Source organism: Dama dama, chromosome 14 (genome assembly GCF_033118175.1).
Source record: "Dama dama isolate Ldn47 chromosome 14, ASM3311817v1, whole genome shotgun sequence".
NCBI classification, from domain to species: Eukaryota; Metazoa; Chordata; class Mammalia; order Artiodactyla; family Cervidae; genus Dama; species Dama dama.
This window is the reverse complement of record NC_083694.1, coordinates 31275724-31296865: the sequence shown is the minus strand read 5'-3', so window position 1 is coordinate 31296865 and position 21142 is coordinate 31275724. Positions and strand designations below refer to the sequence as shown.

General features: G+C 37.6%; 1 protein-coding gene across 10 annotated transcripts in view; it reads left to right on the top strand.

The window, feature by feature from the left end:
* SDCCAG8 (SHH signaling and ciliogenesis regulator SDCCAG8) overlaps window positions 1-21142 on the top strand; it is a 245892-nt gene that overhangs the window by 77459 nt on the left and 147291 nt on the right. For all 10 annotated transcript variants that reach the window (XM_061160253.1, XM_061160254.1, XM_061160249.1 and 7 more), the window contains 2 exons: window positions 10758-10892; window positions 13747-13863. In XM_061160253.1, coding sequence (XP_061016236.1) covers window positions 10758-10892; window positions 13747-13863 — 252 coding nt within the window. The remainder of the gene's footprint in view (window positions 1-10757; window positions 10893-13746; window positions 13864-21142) is intronic.

Here is a 21142-nt window from a genome sequence, read left to right as displayed (position 1 = left end):
AATTTCAGTGGTTCCTCCCCCTTGTCCCGGAGTACTTACTGGGAGTGGAGGGTAGAGTTTAGGGAACGTAGTGGCAGCATCCAGGTTGGTAGAGTCCTGTGGGCTCATTGTCCCTCCAGTTAAGGCTGGAGCCTGCCGGGAGGGTGGCTCTACAACCTGTGGAGCTGTCGGGACCATTGAGGAATCCAGGAGGCTTACCAGTCTCGGGCTGGTTCCTCCGGTTGGGCCTCTGGTGGCCATGGTGTTACTAGCTGGCGGAACCATCATCCAATACAGCGGTGGGGGAAGTTCATCTCCTTCAGGGTCCTGTAAAATTTCGTTCTCATCCTTGGTTACCTTTTGGGCCATCAAGATTTTTCCTCCCCCACCATGGGCAAAAAAACTGGCCCATTTGGGGGGTTCTTGGGCTATTCCCAGCCAAGAGTCTATGTACGGGAACTGATCGGGGTGTCCAGGCTTTCCCATAACTATAACATAGACTGCCTTTATGAGATTTAAGTCCATAGTTCCCTCCGGTGGCCAGCCAACCCCCATTGAAGGCCATTCAACTTCACAAAGGGTGTGGAGCTGGCCGGGTGTCATTTTCCTCCCATAGTCTCCATCAAATCCTTTCTTAAAATTCTTAATCATATTCTCCAATACAGTGGCCTTAGTTTTAGATTCGTTTCCTCCCATTTTCTTACCTCTGGATTCCCACGTCCCAGGGCCTTCCCAAGAAGCCAATCTACCTGTTTACACTGGTAGGGGAGATGATGGGTCACACAGCAGATGGGTACCTCCTGGGGGAGGGCAGAATACGAGCACACAGCACGTTTCCTAAGACAGCGTGGACACACCTCCTGACTGGCTTTCTTAAACCCTAAGTTCCCTTTCTTTATCCCTGGCACGGCCGTCAACATGAGTGCCAAGCAGCTATTGTCGCCAACCTAAACCAGTTTCCTATGCGTCTCCCTTTTGGTCCCTCCCAGGGGGGTGATCAGTCCCCCTCTTCCACCCTACCAGGTGGGTTTCTCCTCACCTGAGCACTCAGTTCCCTTGCTGCCATTCACTACCTGCCAAAGCGAAGAAACCGGGCGTTGAAAGGCTGAATTCTTCCAGAGGGGCAAAGTGCCTTCCCCCCTCTAGGAGATTTAAGCCACAAAGCCTCTGGGTGGCCTCAAATGAGACCCATCTCCTCAAAGTGAGAAGTTTCCCGGCCCATGCACCAAATGTTGTAGCCACGCATTCTGAGAAACAAACTCACTCAGAAGGACAATGCAGATAGTGAAGTGCAGTTTATTACACCGGCGGGCCCAAGGCAGAGTCTCCTCTTAGCCAAGGACCCCAACCAGCATTTGTGAAAATCTTTTATACCCCATGTGCACGTGTCTGAACCCACCACCCCAAATTCCTTGAGAGTTACATTAACTAAGGAAGGGTAAATACAATCCCAATAACCCCATCACTCAGACAGTTAAACAATTAGCCAATAATCAATAAGCATGAGGTTACACTCCAATAGATACACAAAATTTATGGCCTGTCTGGAGGAAGGGGTGATTAGTGTCTGTTCTCTTAGGCGATGAGTAACCTGGATATGATCTTCAAGATTCCCCTGTCTGGAGGGAGACTTATCCTTCTGTTGTCGTTTCCATAGACACTAAACACAGAGTTCAGGGTCCATTGGAGAGGTGGCTGAACACGATCAGCATGAACAGGCCTAAGATGGAGTCCAGGCCCTATGAATTCCTTCTTCAAGTCTAACTGTCTACCTTCTATGACTTGGATTGATGATCTCAGCTGGTGAAGAAAAATGCTGCAATCTTGTGGATGACACCACCATACCCTTATGGTCTTTGGTGTCCATGGTTCTTTTGGTGCTTTCTAGCAGCCCTCCTATACATTCCTCTCTCTCTTGTTCATTCAGGGATTCAACAGATACTAACTGGAGGTCCTGGGAATGTCGTCATCACAGGACCAATGCACTCCCCCCATGGAGTTTATAGACTAATGGGAGAGGTAGACATTAAGCACATACTTCCACAAATGTGTTGTTACCACTGTGATAAAAGCATGAAGATACAGTATAGAGTTATATGAAAATGCATAACAGACAAATATGACTTAGTCTACACAGTCATGAAAGGTTTTCCTAAGCATGAGATTTTACAAGTGAGACTCAAAGGAGTTGAGTAGGAGTGGTCAGGGGAAGAGTTGAGGGGAAGTTTCAGACCCAGAAAAACAATACTCCCAAGGCTCAGAAGCTAGAAAGCATAATCCATTTTGGGAATTTAGAGAGAGTTTAGGTGACTGGAGCATAGGCAGTAAGAGACAGAGTAATGGAAGATGAGTTTGGAGAAATATGCAGGGACCAAATCATGAATGGTCTTAAAATCCATGCGAAAGATTTTAAATGTTATCCAAAAAGTGATAGTAAACCATTGAAGAATTGATGCTTCCAAATTGTGATGCTGAAGAAGACTCTCTCAAGAGGCCTGTGGGCAGAAAGGAGATCAAACCAGTCAATTCTAAAGGAAATCAACCCTGAATATTCATTGGAAGGACTGATGCTAAAGCTGAAGCTCCAATTCTCTGGCTACCTGATGCAAAGAGCTGACTCATTGGAAGAGACTCCAGTGCTGGGAAAGATTGAGGGCAGGGGGAGAAGTGGGGGACAGAGGATGAGATGGTTGGATGGCATCACCAACTCAATGGACATGAGCTTGAGTAAACTTTGGGAGATAGTGAAGGACAAGGAAACCTGGCATGCTGCAGCCATGAAGTCGCAAAGTGTCAAACATGACTTAGCAATTCAATAACAACAACAACAAACCATTGAATGGCTTTAAACTGGGCAGTGTCATGATGCCATTTATATTTGAGAAAAATCATCTGTCCATAGATTTGAAGGGGGACCAGAATAAACCTCTTAGACCAAGTGGGAAGTAATTACAGTAGTTCAGATGGGAAATGATGGTATCTAAGCCCCATTTTTTATGGACTATTTCAAATCACTTTAATTCTCAGGTTCTCTACAATACTACCTTTCCCCTAATTCTCAACAGAGAGCCTCTACTTACCTAACAAAGAAAGTTGACGCCATTAGATGGTAACCACTTCAACTTATTTATTTTTCCCCTCACTTGTGCCTAAAGTAAAATTTCACCTGCACCGCAACCCTGTCAGATGAGAGTGACTTCATCCTTTCCTCTTGCTCTGGACCCCATGCCCCTCAACCACGTCAGGGACTTATTTCCATTTGTTCCCCACTCTTTTCTGAATTTTCAGCCTTTACTTCACTATAGCCTTTTCCTTATCATCAGGAAAATAGTCTCTTTCTTCTAATCCAGTCATTCTCAATCTTGGCTGCATAGAAGTTCCAAAACTCTCATTCACCCAGTCTGAATCCCAAATGAACTATGGGAGAATAGCTGAGGGTAGGATCCAGGTGTCAGTATTTTAAAAAATTGTCCAGGTGATTCCAGTGTGCAGCCAAGGCTGGAAACCACCTTAGTAATTCCATATCCCTCCTTACTCTTTCCTTTAATAGTCAAATTTCTTGAAAGATTTGTCCATACATATTGTTTTTTGGGGGCTTCCTCTATGGCTTAGTGGTAAAGAACCCACCTGCTAGTGCAGGAGACACAGGAGATGCAAGTTCGACCCCTGGGTCAGGAAGATCTCCTGGAGTAGAAAATGGCAACCCACTCCAGTATTTTTGCTTGGAAAATTCCATGGACAGAGGATCCTGGTAGACTACAGTCCAGGGGGATGCAAAGAGTCGAACACTACTGAGCATGCATTGTCTTTTTCTCACCACTCATCAGTCCACTGCATTTCAGCTTCTGTGCCCATAGTCAATGAAATTACCATTGCTATGTTCACTGAAGACCTCCTTATGTTATTTTTAATGAATATTTTTTCATTCTTATTCTCTTTAAAAGTTTCTCTTTCTTTTATTTCTCTGAATCGATATTTTTGATTTGGGAAAGTGATGATGTGTGCCTTTTGGGTTAGTCTGAGTTTAAGGTGCCTTTGAGGTAATGAAAGAGACACAACCAGAAAGCACCTTGCTTACTTCACTCTGTATAAGGGGCTCCAGCTTCATCCATCTCATTAGGACTGGTTCAAATGAATTCTTTTTAACGGCTGAGTAATATTCCATGGTGTATATGTACCACAGCTTCCTTATCCATTCATCTGCTGATGGGCATCTAGGTTGCTTCCATGTCCTGGCTATTGTAAACAGTACTACGATGATCATTGGGGTACACGTGTCTCTTTCAGTTCTGGTTTCCTCGGTGTGTATGCCCAGCAGTGGGATTGCTGGGTCGTATGGCAGTTCTATTTTCATTTTTTAAAGGAATCTCCACACTGTTCTCCATAGTGGCTGTACTAATTTGCATTCCCACCAATAGTGTAAGAGGATTCCCTTTTCTCCACACCCTCTCCAGCATTTATTGTTTGTAGACTTTTGGATAGCAGCCATTCTGACTGGCATGAGATGGTACCTCATTGTGGTTTTGATTTGCGTTTCTCTGATAACGAGTGATATTGAGCATCTTTTCATGTGTTTGTTAGCCCTGTGTGTGTCTTCTTTGGAGAAATGTCTGTTTAGTTCTTTGACCCATATTTTGATTGGGTCATTTATTTTTCTGGAATTGAGCTGCAGGAGCTGCTTGTATGTTTTTGAGATTAATTCTTTTAATTAATTAATTGATTGATTGATTATTTTAATTAGTTAATTCAGCTGCTTCATTTGCTATTATTTTCTCCCATTCTGAAGGTTGTCTTTTCACCTTGCTTATAGTTTCCTTCGTTGTGCAAAAGCTTTTAAGTTTAATTAGGTCCCATTTGTTTATTTTTGCTTTTATTTCCACTACTCTGAGAGATGGGTCATAGAGGATCCTGCTATGATTTATATCAGAGAGTGTTTTGCCTATGTTTTCCTCCAGGAGTTTTATAGTTTCTGGTCTTATGTTTAGATCTTTAATCCATTTTGAGTTTATTTTTGTGTATAGTGTTAGAAAGTGTTCTAGTTTCATTCTTTTATAAGTGGTTGACCAGTTTTCCCAGCACCACTTGTTAAAGAGATGGTCTATTCTCCATTGTATGTTCTTGCCTCCTTTGTCAAAGATAAGGTGTCCATGGGTGCATGAATTTATCTCTGGACTTTCTATTTTGTTCCATTGATCTATATTTCTGTCTTTGTGCCAGTACCATAGTTCCTTGATGACTATAGCTTTGTAGAATAGCCTGAAGTCAGCAGGTTTATTCCTGCAGTTCCATTCTTCTTTCTCAAGATTGCTTTGGCTATTCGAGGTTTTTTTGTATTTCCATACAAATTGTGAAATTATTTCTTCTAGTTCTCTGAAAAATACCACTGGTAGCTTGATAGGGATTTCATTGAATCTATAGATTGCTTTGGATAGTATACTCATTTTCACTATATTGATTCTTCCAATCCATGAACATGGTACATTTCTTCATCTATTTGTGTCATCTTTGATTTCTTTCACCATTGCTTCTTGGCCTATTGGCTAAGGTCAAGTGTAGTGTTTTATAGTTTTCTATATATAGGTCTTTTCTTTCTTTAGGTAGATATATTCCTAAGTATTTTATTCTTTTCGGTTGCAATGGTTAATGGAATTGTTTCCTTAATTTCTCTTTCTGTTTTCTCATTGTTAGTGTGTAGGAAAGCAAGGGATTTCTATGTGTTAGTTTTATAACCTGAAACTTTACTATATTCATTGATTAGCTCTAGTAATTTTCTGGTGGAGTCTTTAGGGTTTTCTATGTAGAGGATCATGTTAGCTGCAAACAGTGAGAGTTTTACTTCTTCCTTTCCAATCTGGATTCCTTTTATTTATTATTCTTCTCAGATTGCTGTGGCTAAAACCTCCAAAACTATATTGAATAGTAGTGGTGAGAGTGGGCATCCTTGTCCTGTTCTTGATTTTAGGAGAAATGCTCTCAATTTTTCAGTATTGAGGATAATGTTTGCTGTGGTTTATCATATATGGCTTTTATTATGTTGAGCTATGTTCCTTTTATTCCTGCTTTCTGGAGGGTTTTTATCATAAATGAATGTTGAATTTTGTCAAAGGCTTTCTCTGCATCTATTGAGATAATCATATGGCTTTAATCTTTCAATTTGTTAATGTGGTGTATCACATTGATTTGCAGATATTAAAGAATCCTTGCATCCCTGGGATAAAGCCCACTTGGTCATGATGTATGATCTTTTTAATATGTTGTTGGATTATGTTTGCTAGAATTTTGTTAAAGATGTTTGCATCTATGTTCGTCAGTGGTATTGGCCTGTAGTTTTCTTTTTCTGTGGCATCTTTTTAAGCTCTTTCACTGTTACATAAAGATTGTACGTTTTTTTCCCCCTTTCTTTGGTTCTTCAGTCTCATCTCCCTTCTCTTTTCTTTCTTATATTACCACCATACTGACCTACTTGCACTTTCTCAAATGTCAAACATGCCAATCTGCCATACCAATTTTTCATTTCAGGATTTTGCAAGGCCTTGCCCCTCCTCTCCCATCCCTGCACCCCTCACCCACCATTGCCTAGAGGAATCTTCCTCTAGCCTCTCTAACTGATGGTTTAGAGTTCTTGACACCATATCTTTTCATAGTCTCCCAGTGATGAATTTTTGGGAGCCCCTCCTATAGGCTTCTAAACTCAATTTATTGCAAAATCTTATTGAATTATCTCCCCTAATTTACTATGATTCTCCTGCATGTATGGTTTGTTAACATCCTAATTGCTTGGCACATTCCTCTCAATGTGCTCGATATATATTTATTGAATGAATACAAGGGGAATACAAATGGAAGAAAGAAGGTCCTAGGCCATTGGAAAGGCATGCATGCATGTCTGCCCAATTGTGTCCAACTCTTTGTGACCCTATGGACAGTAGCCCTCCAGGCTTCTCTGTCCATGGGATTTCCCAGGCAAGAAAAACACTGGAGTGGGTTGCCATTTCCCTCCCCTGGAAAGGTATAACTAAAATGCTAAGAGTTCAGAGAATCAGAACAGATTTCTGTCTGCAAGAGATCATGGAAAACTTTGTGGAGAAGATGGCATTTTAACTGAGCTTCAGAAAAAAAAAAAGGCAGGATTTATAAATGGAGAAGGAAATGGCAAGCCACTCCAGTGTTCTTGCCTGGAGAATCCCAGGGACGGGGGAGCCTGGTGGGCTGCCATCTGTGGGGTTGCACAGAGTTGGACACGACTGAAGCGACTTAGCAGGAGCAGCAGCAGAAATGCAGTATGAGGGAGAGATACTCGAACATGAGTAAGTTGTGGAGGAAGGTAAAGTTGTGACCTGAGCTTGTGTGAGAGAGACAATGGCATCAAGAGCAAAGATCAGCCACTAATTATGCTTAAGAGACTTTTTTCCTGCGTTGTTTAGTGGCAACTTTTGCCTTGCTGAGTACTTTTACTATGTAAAAAATATGTTGATGAGAATTCCTGATAAGAAGAAATGAAGTCTGAAATGTGCCAGGCAATATTCCAGGTGCTTTTATGTATAATTTTCTTAAATTGATAATTATTTTATTTAAAAAAGTGGCAACAGAAATGCAGTGCATTTCTGAATTTTTTTTTGTCCCCATTAAACCTTTGACACTTAATCTCAAGATCCTGCCCAAAATAAAGATGTATGAATAAAGAGTTGAAAGTGATCCTAGCAGTGAAGCCAGTAGTTTCACAGGAAATGGCAGAATCTTTGAAGTAAAAGGGTTTAGTGTTGAATCCAGTTTTACCTTTTTGTGACCTTGAACAATTCATTTAACCTCTCCAAATTTCAGAGTAGTAAATGACAGATTTGACCTACTTTAAGAATTGATAGGATTAAATAAAATAATGCTTTGAAGTACCTAACAAACTACCTGGCTTAGGGTGGACATTAAACAAATTTTAGTTTGTGGCTATTAGTCTTACTCTAGTGAAAGAGTTAGCTCTATTGGGTAGCTTTCTTGGACCTTTGTGTTAGTAAAAGCTGACACATTTTAATATAAAGTCCAGCTTTATTTTTTTATTTATTAGCTTGAATGAATCCAGGAAAATTCTTGGTTTTCATTTTTTTCACCAGAAAGTTAATCCAATACATTCCTTTTCCAAGGGGATTAAAAGAGGATATTATCACACTGCCTAGCACCAGAAGTTACTTTAGTAGGAAGTCTCAACAATCACATTTTAAGTTCTAATGGTTAGTGTTGGAACACGTGTCTCTGCTTTCCTTGTGATGGGCTTGCTACTGAGACTTGTACATTCTTTCTCTCTTTTTATTATTTTTCTTCTTCCCTTTCTTCTTACTTCTTTAAAAATTTCATTTATGTGGGAAGTTCTAGAAGAGCAGATGCCTTCCACCTAGACAGATTTTGAATCATTCCTCCATGAACAGTTCGTGCTGTGAGTTTGCCTGTTGGCATCAGTAATGGTCTTTGGTTGCACTAAGACACTAAGTATGTTAGTTCAATCAGTTATTCAGTCTTCTATTTATTGAATGCCCCCTGTGGTTTGTGAATTTTTCTCAGTTGGTTTCTTGATAATAGCCAATTGCTAGAATCCCTACTTCTTGTACCTTTTTTTTATGAGGAATGCCATTTTATACTACGTTCAATACACCAGGGAGTCTTTATTGTAGAAATTTCTATCAGGCTCTCCCATCCTGGGTGTCCTTGTCTGTTGCTTGCCCCTGTCAAAGTTTAAAGGACTTACCTGATGTCAACACCCTGGCCCTCCAACAGTGTTGCAGCTGTCTGTGTTACTTCTGCCTCTGCAACAGATGTGGATGGAGAAGTTCCTGCAGTGTAATGTTGACTTCCAGATGGTGGGCATGGGGAAAAAGAAGGTGTGTCAACAGGAGGGGAGGCGCCGAGAAGTGGGTGACAGAAGGGAGCAGACAGGTAGTGGGTAGAGGAATGAAGTGATGGGTGGCAGAGGGAGGGAATCACATGGAAAGTGCACAATTTGTCACATGCTGTAGAAACTGATGCAGAATTTACCATTAGCAAAATAAATGTCTGCACATTTACTTCAAAAAAACCACACAATATTAATACATTTGCCATAAGATTCACATAAATAATACATGAATTTTTTAGTAGCTGGTAATTAAAGTTTTTTGTTATTGTAAGTTTCCAGAAAAGCTATAATTACATATTCATAATATGCTTACTCATGCACTTGAATTTTTAAATTAAGGAATTTAGTTAGTATTTTTGATTTGTTACATTTAACTTCTTTTGACCTTTAATTTTTCTTTCAGATTGTAATCTGCATAAGGATAATTCATAGCCTGGTATTAGTAAAAGAAATTTTACATGCAATTTAGATTTGTAGCCAATTTCTTGATGATAAGAAGGACATGTAAACAATCATATATTAAATGTATAATTCTCCACAATCCCTAGACAAGTTAAATAATACCTCTACTGTCTAAATTAGAAAATAGCTACCTGGGCTGATTATTTTGCTATTTTCAATTTTAGTTAGTTGCCAAAGGCAATCTTGATTTTTACTACAAACTTTAGTTACTGATTTCTGTTGTAAAACTGAATTCACACCCATGTTAGTGTAGATTTTAAATATTATGGTAGATTTTAAATATTATGTCAAATTTGTTATCAGTTTTTGTTTTAGCTGATTAAAAATGAATAGCTGTGTTTTGATCTCGGGGCACGGTAGCATTTCTTCATCACTTTAAAAGTACTAATACAAATGAGAAGCTAATTGCCTGGGAAAGTTTGACTCACCGGAGCAGAAGTTAAAATGTAATTGCAAACCAAAAACTATGAAGGTTAAATCTAAGATCTAGAAAGCATTTCTAACCCTTAGAAGAAAAACTAAGCACCTGCTATCATAGAGTCCCTCAGAAAACCCATTTATTCTAACAATTCATTCATTCATCAAACATTAATCATATGCCTCTTAAAGAATATGCTCTTGAGGAACTTCTAGTCTAATGAGGAAACAGACAGCAAAAAATGTGATGTCTTAAGCACTATGCATGTAAATAATTTTAGTTGATAAAGAATATATCAATAAATTTTAAATATATTTTAACTTGGAGGATAAATTCAGCACCTTTATTCTTGTATCTGCCTTAATACAAAATTACTAATATACTTAGTGTTTTTAAAAAATACTATCTTATATTCTTATTGAATTTTTCAGATATTAGACATGTCTTTCTAAAGTGCTTAGAAATTCATAAACTCTGGTATTAAAGACTTAGTGTAGCATATGGAAGGTTCTCAAAAAATGTCTGCTGATCGATTTTATTTTTAATATTTAAAAAGCATGCTGGGACTTCCCTGGTAATTCAGTGGCTAAGACTCTGGTGTTCCCAACACAGGCGGCCAGGGTTCCATCCCTGATCAGGTAAATAGACCTGATCCAACTAAAGATACAACTAAAGATGCAGCATGCTGCAACTAAGACCTGGTACAGCCAAATAAATACATACTTACATATCTTTTAAAAATAAAAAACATGGTGACTCTAATTAACAATACTGCATTGTATATTTGAAAGTTGCTAAGAGAGTAAATCTTAAAAGTTTAGGAAAAATAAGTAATTATATGAGGTGATAGTGAAGAGAGATTGATGAATTGAGAATGCAGAGTCATGGAGATACCCCATCCACAGAGAAATGACTTAGAGAGTCGAGTGGCCATGCTGAAACTGTTAACTTAAGATGTTTTAAATATTTATTTTGTCAAATAACATTATCATTTAGGACTTTTATTTCCTGTTATAGATGTTGACCCTATCTCAGAATATTGCCCAACTGGAGGCTGAGGTGGAAAAGGTTACAAGAGAGAAAATTTCAGCTGTTCATCAACTCGAGGAAATTCAAAACCAGCTTGCTTCCCGGGAAATGGATGTCACAAAGGTACAAAGATTTTAGTTTACTAATTATGTAAATCTTTTCTTTGAAAAATTTTTCCTAGTCTGTAAATCTCAGAAAGAAGTCTGGAGTAGAAAAATGTTTTTGTTTTGAGATAGTAAAGATCCACATAATGGTCATTCAGCAAGCATTTGTTTATTATCATCAGGCCCTTTGCTAGGTGCTGCAAATACAAAGAGGGTTAGATACAAACAATGTCCTCAAAGAACTTAAGGGTTAAGTTGCTGAGACAGACTTGTAAATAGGCAAATTTTATTACTTTAATTATTAAGTATTTGATAAAACTTATATTTCTAAATAAATCAATTAAGGGTAATTTTTTCCCCAGAGATAGTGTAAGTTTGGTCTTCTCAATAATACTAAAAGACATACATTTATTTACAACATAAAGGTATGTTTAACATAAAAAAATTCTCTACCTCTCATTCCTTTCAGACCTGTTCTTTAAAATCAAGATTCTAATACTACAACTTCTTATTCTTTCGGTCCTTAAATTTATACTTTACACTATGGTATCACAATGTCTGTGCTATGGGCATCGCAAACTTGTGAACCAAGAACTGAAATGTTTAATGGTCGTAAGTGGCGAAGGTACACGTTTAAGAAACACTAGAGGTCTATATAGACATCAGTAATCATTGGTTTAAGGCTAAGTAACTCAATATGGATATGCGTGATGTAATAAATCAATTTGTTTTTCATCAATATATACACAGATAATTTTGTTAAAATGCATACTCATCTCATATTATAGTTTATTTCTCAATGTATTTTCCCAAATATTGACACATTTTAATGCCGTTATTGCTTTATAACTCAGTAATTTGAATTATCTTTAATATATAATGGGAAAGAAAGCCTAATTTTTCTTTTTTTCCCTTGAGTTTATATAGTTCTTCATTTGCTTTCTAGAATTCCAGCTAGTTCATGCAGAAGCTTAAAATATCATATTTGCCAGTTTGATTGATGTGTTTGTGTGGAAGTAGGGGACAGAAGTGAGGGAATTGGTACAGAGGGATAGAAATGGTTGACCTGGATAATAGGTGAGAGCTACATGAGGATTTTTTGTTCATTATAAGGAGAGAACTTCCTGTTGAAATATGGACAGTAAAGAATGATTACTCTGTCTTTAGAACTGTTCAGAAGGACTCAGACATCAGGGGAGTGCTGTGTGATTGCTTCCAACTCTGGGATAATATAATCCTAGTTAAATTTAATTTGTTGATGTATTTTAGATGAAACTTAAGTGTTATGAATAAATTTAACAAATGCATTTTAAACTGAAATTAGTGAGGCAGGGAAACTTTAAAAATACACTTAAGGGATAAAATTATTTTAAATAGGACTTAATGCTTAGGTAGTTATTATATACGATAATTTTGTACTGATATTGAGTTTTAAGCACCATGGCTGTGTAGTTGTTATGTGTTGGTATTATAATTTGGATTTTTAAATTGTATTCTTATATGTAAATCAAATAGATTGAAATAGTGAAGGAAGACAATTAGGGCTCCTCTCATGTTTTTCTGTAGTTCTTACTTTTTAAATTTTATGTAGCTTTAACTAATAATTTTTTATGCATTACTAATATTTTTGAAATGGAAAGGATCAACTCACATATTGAAGATATCTGAATTTCAAGTACAGTTTTTAGTAATTTTATTCATTTTTTAAAAACTTTTTGAGGGTCACTGGGGAGAAACTTAGTTTTTCTTCTATCCTGTCACTGTAATTTTCAAACACAGACTAGTTTAGTCTTAAGGTATTTTTTATTTGAACATAGGAAGTGCATATAGATTTTACAAGATTCTAAAACTTCAATAATGATGAAACTAATTTCTAAAATTCTAATAATCACTTTAGAGAACTACCAAAATTTAAGTTTCAGGTAGAAATAGCCATTGGATGATACCTAATTTGTAAAATCTCATACTTGTAACTTAGAAACTGACTTAGCAGACACGTATTATTTGATCTCCCTACAAGTTCTCAGTTGTCTCAGAAGTTTGTAACTTCTTTATTTAGATTTGTCTGCTAGTTGCATTTCCCAAACGTATTTATCTGTATGGAGATGGCCTGGATTGAAAGAATATATAAAGGATGATACATAATTTTTAGATACTACATGTGTTTACTGTTTAATTCTGTATTAAAATCATTTCAATTACATGTATATTTTCCTTTTATGTTGAATGCCATAGTTATTTTAAAAGCAGAGTGGGCTTAATTGCAGTCTGTGATTTTTAATTTTCTTAACTTGAACACATAGTGTTTTGCATGGTAAGACTTACATTATCTACAAAGCTTACTGTAAATACTGGCTGGGTTCTACTCTATGCCTAAATATTAATAATATAGTCTATTAACAGAGAGAAGAATTCCTTTATTAATTTCCTTAAATAAAAACCTAACTGATATAGAGTTTCAAGGCAAGTTTTTAATATAGAGTGTATCTTTAACCATGACAATTTTAATGAATAATAACATAGCTTAATATTTTAATTAATAATTTTACCTATTTAAAAGTGAGATGATAGTGCATTTTAGATGATAATATGCAATTGAAACTCTTATTTTACATGAAAAATTCTTGTGTATATTGCCAGAGTTCCCTGGTTATGCTTTGCTTTATCTGTAATTTGAAGTTGCAAGGCTCAATAATATCTGATATTGCCTCCACATCTTAACAATATATTGAATATGCAAATAGAAAATGCCATTCTTAGAAAACTTCTGTTGTATTTATTAATACGACCTCTAGGGGGCACCAAAAGATCTGATTGCAGGCATTGCCTAGTAGATTCCAGTAGCTATTGATCTAGTTTTTGTAATCTAACAGGTGTGTGGAGAAATGCGCTATCAATTGAATAAAACCAAAATGGAGAAGGATGAGGCCGAAAAGGAGCACAGAGAGTACAGAACAAAAACTAAAAGGGATCTTGAAATTAAAGATCAGGTAAGATTTGGTACAAATGTAGTACCTGCAGCAATTAAAGACATAACTAATGTTTTTTTCCTGAAATTTTTGTGATTTTATTCCTAAGTCATTTATTTCTATTATATTCTTTCTAATTAATGGAATGATTCAATTTATACTATTAAAAGAATTTCATATACAGTTGCCTAAAATTATCACCTTTCACATGAAGTTGTGAGAATACAACTGCATGCATATTAAATTCCAATCTGACAGGTCATAAATATACATTTGGATATATGTATCCATTACTTTAAAAAGTGAAAAAAAATGTTCTAATGCACATTTTGAACCTAAAATATATGTAAATAAAGTTCTTGAAAAATGCCAACTTGAATCCAATTTTAAGTGAAAAAGTTTAAAATTTGTGAGATGAGATGAGTTGATATGTAAACATGTCAATCAAATTGATTGTTGGCAGAGTGGAACCAGTTTTAACTAAGACTATCATGAATATGTTTGTTCAGGAAACCTAAATACAGTAAAACTGGAAATGCTAGGGAAAAAATGTTACTTACTTCAATTTAAGTTTGAACAGATGTTTTACATTATATCTTTGTTGAGATCATGTAGATACTTCAATTTTAATTGACAACATGGATAAAGTTTTTAGCGAGGCAGTTCCAAATATACTGACTTTTGATTTTCTTAGTTTTGTGTGACAGAACATTGAAAGCTTTCATTCTTTATATTCAGTGAAAGCAGGTTGATAAATCTATTCAATTAAAATAAGACTGAGTTCTAAGTGTCATTATTTTAAAGAAATCGCTATGGTTTAAAAGGGGGTAGCCCAAAGTAAATTTTTTGAAATATATTCTAGTTCAACATTTTTTACCAAATTTTCCAACATATTTGCTTTTCAACCCAATCAGCTCTCTATGCAAATAGTGCAAAGACAATCAGGAAAAGTATTGAAAATGAAAGTGATGATGAAATTTATTACAAAAAATTTTTCAAGTGGTGGCTGAAATTCCTGGTACTGAAATAAAATCCAAACAGCCAAAATCAAATTCTACTTTTGCACCACTACATTCACAGTGTTATAATGAGTTTTAAATTTTCAGAAGAATTTTTATTATTAGCAAATAATGTACATTTCATTATGTTCAAATAATGACACTATTTTATTCTATCCAGTTGGGGGCGTGCCTGATAGTGGAATTAAAAATCCTTTATATCAGAAACTGAAGGTCTAGTATTACCAACCAACGTGGAACTTTCCTTTTCTGATGTATCATAACTTTTTAAAAAAGGTATCATATTGTCATGCTCCCTAGCATTATTATATACCTTTCCTGTTATTCTGTAGCATCTGCTAGCATAACATTTTTTTTTAACATTTTAGACTAACTGAAAAAATATCATAAGGTAGAGTCTCCAAGCTATTTAAAAATTACATTTTAATGTTCTAGAGAGGAAAAAAAACACTATAGGAGCAATAAGATTTTAATATCTCTTATAAATGAATAACACATGCAGAAGTATTTGTAATATTTGTCTTTTCTCACTATATCTCATTTTAATTAACTACTAATGATGTGAAGGCTAAATTCTGCAGGATTTTTAAAAGAAGCAGTTTTCATTTGTAAATATTACCTGCTAAATCGTGAAACATGAACAGTTTTTATAATGATTTCAATGTTAGTTTTAGATAGAGGTATGCCTTTTTAGGATGTCAGAGTTAGGGATAAAATCTCCTAATAGTTTTCCAAGATGTTTGTAATGTGATGTGCATACTATTTTTTTCTTGGACAGAATTTGAGGAAATCTTATAGGTACTCTGTGTAACTATTCTGAATTGAAGAGACAGTTTCAAAACAAGAAAGTAGTGGTGTCTCATTCCATGAATGATCTGGAATAGCAAAGCAGCAATTGTTCTTTGGTCTTTCAGCCATGACCTGACCTTCTGTCTTTAGGACTGAAGAGCTACTTTGCTTGGCCACCATCTGCACTCAGGAGAGAAATTTACATTTAACTTTTAAAAGCTGGGCTGTTGAACATATATCTGAATACCTATAAAATAATATAAAGCGATTTCACTTTTAAAGTGTTACATATCATGCAATTCAGAATAACAGGAAGGCTATCTCTATGTTTACAAACAAGGTGTTCCTTGTAATATGGTCCGTTTATTTATATTTTTGTTAATCTGGCCTCTTGATACATTTTTAAAGTAGGTGGGAAACTGTCAGATTGGAATGTGGTGAGAACAAGAGCTTTTTTGATGTATACAAAATAGGGCAAATGGTTGAGCATCAAAATCATTTTCTTTGTGACCCAAGCCTTGACTCTGGCATAATTAGAAGGAAAGGTTAGGAGAGTAACAATGACAATCTCTTCCTCCCATTTTCTCCTTTTCTCTTTTTTTATTGTGTCAGGAGTTGATGGGCAGATTATCCTTCCCATCAACTAACTCCTTTGTAACTCTTCAGTTAGAGCTCCTGCCAGCCTCAGAGGGTGCTTCTAGCACCAAAAAAAAAAAAAAAAAAAGGGGGACATTTGGTATGTAGAAGAATGAAAAATCTGTGCCCTGATTTTTTACTAGAAAATTTTTATAGGCAACAGTTAGACACAGACACACACTCTACTATGGGGATTTTAAAATATTTGTGAAGATAAAGAGACTATTACAATGAAATCCCACATCTCCATCACCCAGGTTCCTCATTTTGCAATTCTGTTCCATCTACTTCACATTTTATCTCTCCATTTTCCTTGTCATCTTTATCATCCTTTTCTTCTTCATCTTCTCCTCCTCTTCTGTCTTTTTCCCTCTCTTCTGCTTTTGAAATATGTAAAGCAGATCTCAGACATTGAGTCATTTCACCCATAATAAATACTTCTGTGTACACCTATGAAGAATTTTTTCACAATCACTATGTCATCACACCTAACAATATTAACAGTAATTCTTTAATATCCTATAATGCACAACCCATATTCAATCTTTTCTGACCATCTCTACAATGACTGTAGTCAGCTTATTCGAATCAGGAAGATAGTTATGTTTTTGTATGTTAGAATGTTGTGTTATCTTCTTTAATAGAAAATAAAGGGAAATCTTAGAAAAATGTTGCTTTTTTCTGTCTGTTATTATCAATAAGTTTCAAGCATAATGTCTTGATAGTGCTTTATATTTGTAAGGTACTTCATCACCATTCTAAGGAAATATGAATTAATTCTGTAGCAAACTATCTGAAGGAAATGGCTACCTTGCAGCAACCCCAATCATCATATTCTGAAAGGAGCCCATTAGTCTGATATTCAAAATATATAATTAATTTCAGAGCCTTACATTTAAGATTTAGGAAGGCTGCAGGAAGCCCTGGAAGCACGAAGGATAGCACTCTGAAATAAGTGATGCATAAGTGAAGTTTTCTTTGTTAGCCTCCGTTTTGGGGGATGAGTCTCAGAGATGATTCTAATCTAAGTCCCTAATTTTTGACTAGGACCTAATACAAAATGAAAATACAAGGTTCTTTGCTCAAAAAAAAAAAAAACAGGAAAAAAGTGATGTTAAAGGTAATAAATTATGAAACATTTCCTTTCTCCTGCAGTCAGCCTCTCTCCTCTCTCTCTCTCCCCCTCTCTCCTTTTCCCTCTTCCTCCCTCCCCCTGCATGTCATTTATTTGCTGTTTAGTGTTGGACCCCCTCCAGCATGGGATACTCATGGTGGGGGCTGCAGACCCCCATAGGTGCCCCGTGACTGGGTGTACAGATGGGTCCATAGTTTCCAGGTTCTCCATGCCACCAGTCAAAACACCTGTATACCATGCCCCAGTGGGGAAGAGTCAGTCTTCATCCCAGGGTGGGTCAGCTGGGCAGCACGTGCTAGGATCAGGGTGGGCAGAGGCTCGACGCTGAGTCCACGGAGTGTGCTGTCGTGCCGTCAGGCAGGAGCAGGGATTGTCAGCTCCATGTCCTACCCTCAGATGTCAGGGACATACATACTCAACCCAGCCTTTCCCAAGCTCAGATCCAGGCTCCCTGCCACCCAGATGTAAAGGATAATAGCGGAACTCGGGTGCATGCCTGCTTACTCAGTTGCTTCAGTTGTGTCCAACTCTGTGATACTATGGATTATAGCCCGCCGGGCTCCTCAGTCCATGGGATTGTCCAGACAAGAATGCTGGAGTGGATTGCCCTGCCCTCCTCCAGGGGATCTTCCTGACCCAGGGATCGAAACCAGGTCTCCTGCATTACAGGTGGATTCTCAGCCATCAGCAAAGCCCAGCAGAACATGTTCCAGCCCCTAAAACTGCTGTGACCTGGTCCCACCCATGGTGGAGGGCAGCACAGTCCCAAGCCAGGGGCCAGGAAGAGGAAACTGAGAGGGAACAAGTGTCCAAGCCATGAGACAGTGGAGAGACAAGACCACAGATGAGAGTGGGGCTTCCATTGGTGCCATCAGACTTCACCTATAGAACCCAGATTCCAACATAAAACATTAAGGAGAATTTTAAAACGTTGACCACAGAGCATTAAACTGCAGGTTCAGAGCCCTTCTAAACACAGGTCCCTATATGAGCACACTGGTCACACGCCCATGAAGCCACCCTATTTTGGGGATAAGCAGATAAAGATTTGGTGTGCTGATGCAGGGGTTCCCAATCCCTGGGACCGGTAGTGGTCCAAGGCCTGTCGGGAACTGGCCACATAGCAAGAGGCGAGCAGCAGGCAAGTGTGGGAAGCTTCATCTGCCATCCCCATTGGTTGCATTATCTCCGGAACCGTTGCCCCACCACTTCCTTCCGTGGAAAAACTGTCTGCCACCAGCATAACACTGGAGCAATTTTCCTCCAATTAAAAAATAAAAAACAACTTTAAAAATCATCTTCCACAAAACTGTCCCTGGTGCCAAAAAGGTTGGGGACCACCTTTTTGTAGGCACATATATACATGCCTACTTACACTGATATGAGCGTATGTTTAGGCACAGGTGCCCTGTAGCTGTAGAAGAGGGCTAGCAAACTACAGCCCACCGGCAGCTCTGACCTGCAGGCAGTTGTTACAAATCAAGTTGTCATAGAAGATGGTTAACACTCGCTTGTTAATGTACTGTCTATGGCTGCTTTCCTGCCACAAGGCAGAGTTGAGAAGCTGTGGCATAGCCCCCACAACTGAAATACTTACTCTCTGAGCCTCTACTGAAAAAGCTTGCCAACCCCTGCCCTGAGGATAAAGATAAAACTTTTGTTTCCCCTGCCCTCTAGAATGTGAAGCTTTGAGATTGAAGACTCACCGATCTTGAAGTATAATGTAACAGCTTTAGAGTATTTCGCAGTATAGGAAATGTGCCTGATGCCTGATCTCTTAGTCATCTAGTGGCATCAGCAGATGGGTATATGACTGGTCATTGTGTTATTGTCTGATTAGAGGCATGTGACTTAATAATGGCTTGGATGGGAGTACAAATATAAATACATAAATTGTTTTATAATAATAGTACAAAATATTTAGGTTAGTTTAATTTCTGTCAAAAATAAGACTTTCTTATCAGTATGGTGTAAGTTAGAACTCTGTAGTTGTGGCTAATATTGCATAGGAAGTGTTGAAGTTCAAAATTACCTGAATGGGGTAATCAAAGAAAATATTTAAGGGTAAAGCTCATATACAAAAGAAATAAATCTGCAAATTTTGACTAGAAAATTAGGGCAAAAAACGGATTTGAGGATTGCTCATATCTACAGCAACATGACTCCACACTTTAATGCTGACATTAAAAAATGTGGACTGTGTCAACACAAGAGTTATAAGTTCAATTGAATTAATTAGGTTGTTGGGAGTAGTACATCTGTTTTGTATGGCTTTGTGTAGAGAGGAAGCCCTACATGTCCTAAAGTACGACCTACTTAAGGCCTGAGAAATAAAAGCAACAAAGGAAAGTTGAAGAATTGTACCTTTCTACTTAGAGAAGACTGAAGCATTGCTTCACTTGTCTTTAAGGACTTGACATAATTTCAAGAAGTAAGTTAAACACTTGTTCTTGATCTTTAGTAAGGAAAGAATAAGAACAAAGAGATTTAATCACAGCAACTGGAAATTACAGTAGCCCAAAATAGGAATTTTCTGACAGCAAGAAGATTGAAATAGATTGCTGTAACAGATCATGAAACTTTTAGCTTTAAACAGCAGCCGTAATGTGCTCTACCTGAAGACCCAGCTAATGGATCTCTGAGGTCCATTGTCTTTTATTTGATTCTGGAAACATCCTAGGAACATTTCATGGTCTGTATTAATGTGGCTACTAAGGTTATTAATATTTGTCTTTTCTATAATTTAGGGCTTCCCTAGTGGCTCAGATGGTAAAGAATCTGCCTGCAAAACAGGAGACCCGGGTTTGATCCCTGGTTGATGAAGATCCCCTGGAGAAGGAAATGGCAACCCACTCCAGTATTCTTGCCTGGAGAATTCCATGAACAGAGGAACCCTAGGGGCTACAGTTCATGGGGTCACAAAGGGTCAGACATGACTGAGTGACTAACACTTTCACTTTCATTCATAATGTAGCACTTACAGATTAAAATAAAATCGTGTTCGGCTCTGTTCTCTCTTATGTGTCTGTAATGCTATATACTCTCTTCAGAGGGCTTTTGGGGAATTTACTAAGATTAATGGATGGCTTCTGAGAGCTAGGCTTCAGAGACTATCCATCTACCACCTGCAGTCTCACTTCTAGCTCTGAAAAATGACTGGGAGGGGCCACTTGGGCACGCCGTTCGTACATGTAATCACTTGGTCCTGGTGATGACAGAGTTGCTCTCCAGTGTTCTTCACACCCTCTTTCAGTGATGGAGGTTTAGCACATTCCTCTCCCTGCTCCTCACTTAGACTGTAGCCATTCCAGAGGGCTTGGCCTGCCCACACCAGCTACACTAGACACTGTGGGGTGATAACTGGAAGACCCAGGTCCTGCCCTTAGGGGGTTTATATTCTAGTTTAAGAGCCAGAGTACACATTTGAATGTGCCTAAAAATACTTGTAAAGTAGCATATCGACAAGTGCAAATTAATGTAGTGTGAACTTCATGCTGGCTGCAGCCCATGAGAGGAGAATCTGGTTCCATGTGTGTGATGCAATAAGGCTTTTTTTTTTTTTTTTTTTAAATAGCATCTTCCCTAAGTATGCCCTAAAGCATTGTTCAATATACTTAGATAAATTTGTGTTCTTATCACAGCCCAACCAAGAATTCTGAGAAAAATTTTCACCCTGGCGTATGTCTAATAAATCAGCTTCTTTTGTTCTTGTGCTGTGGGG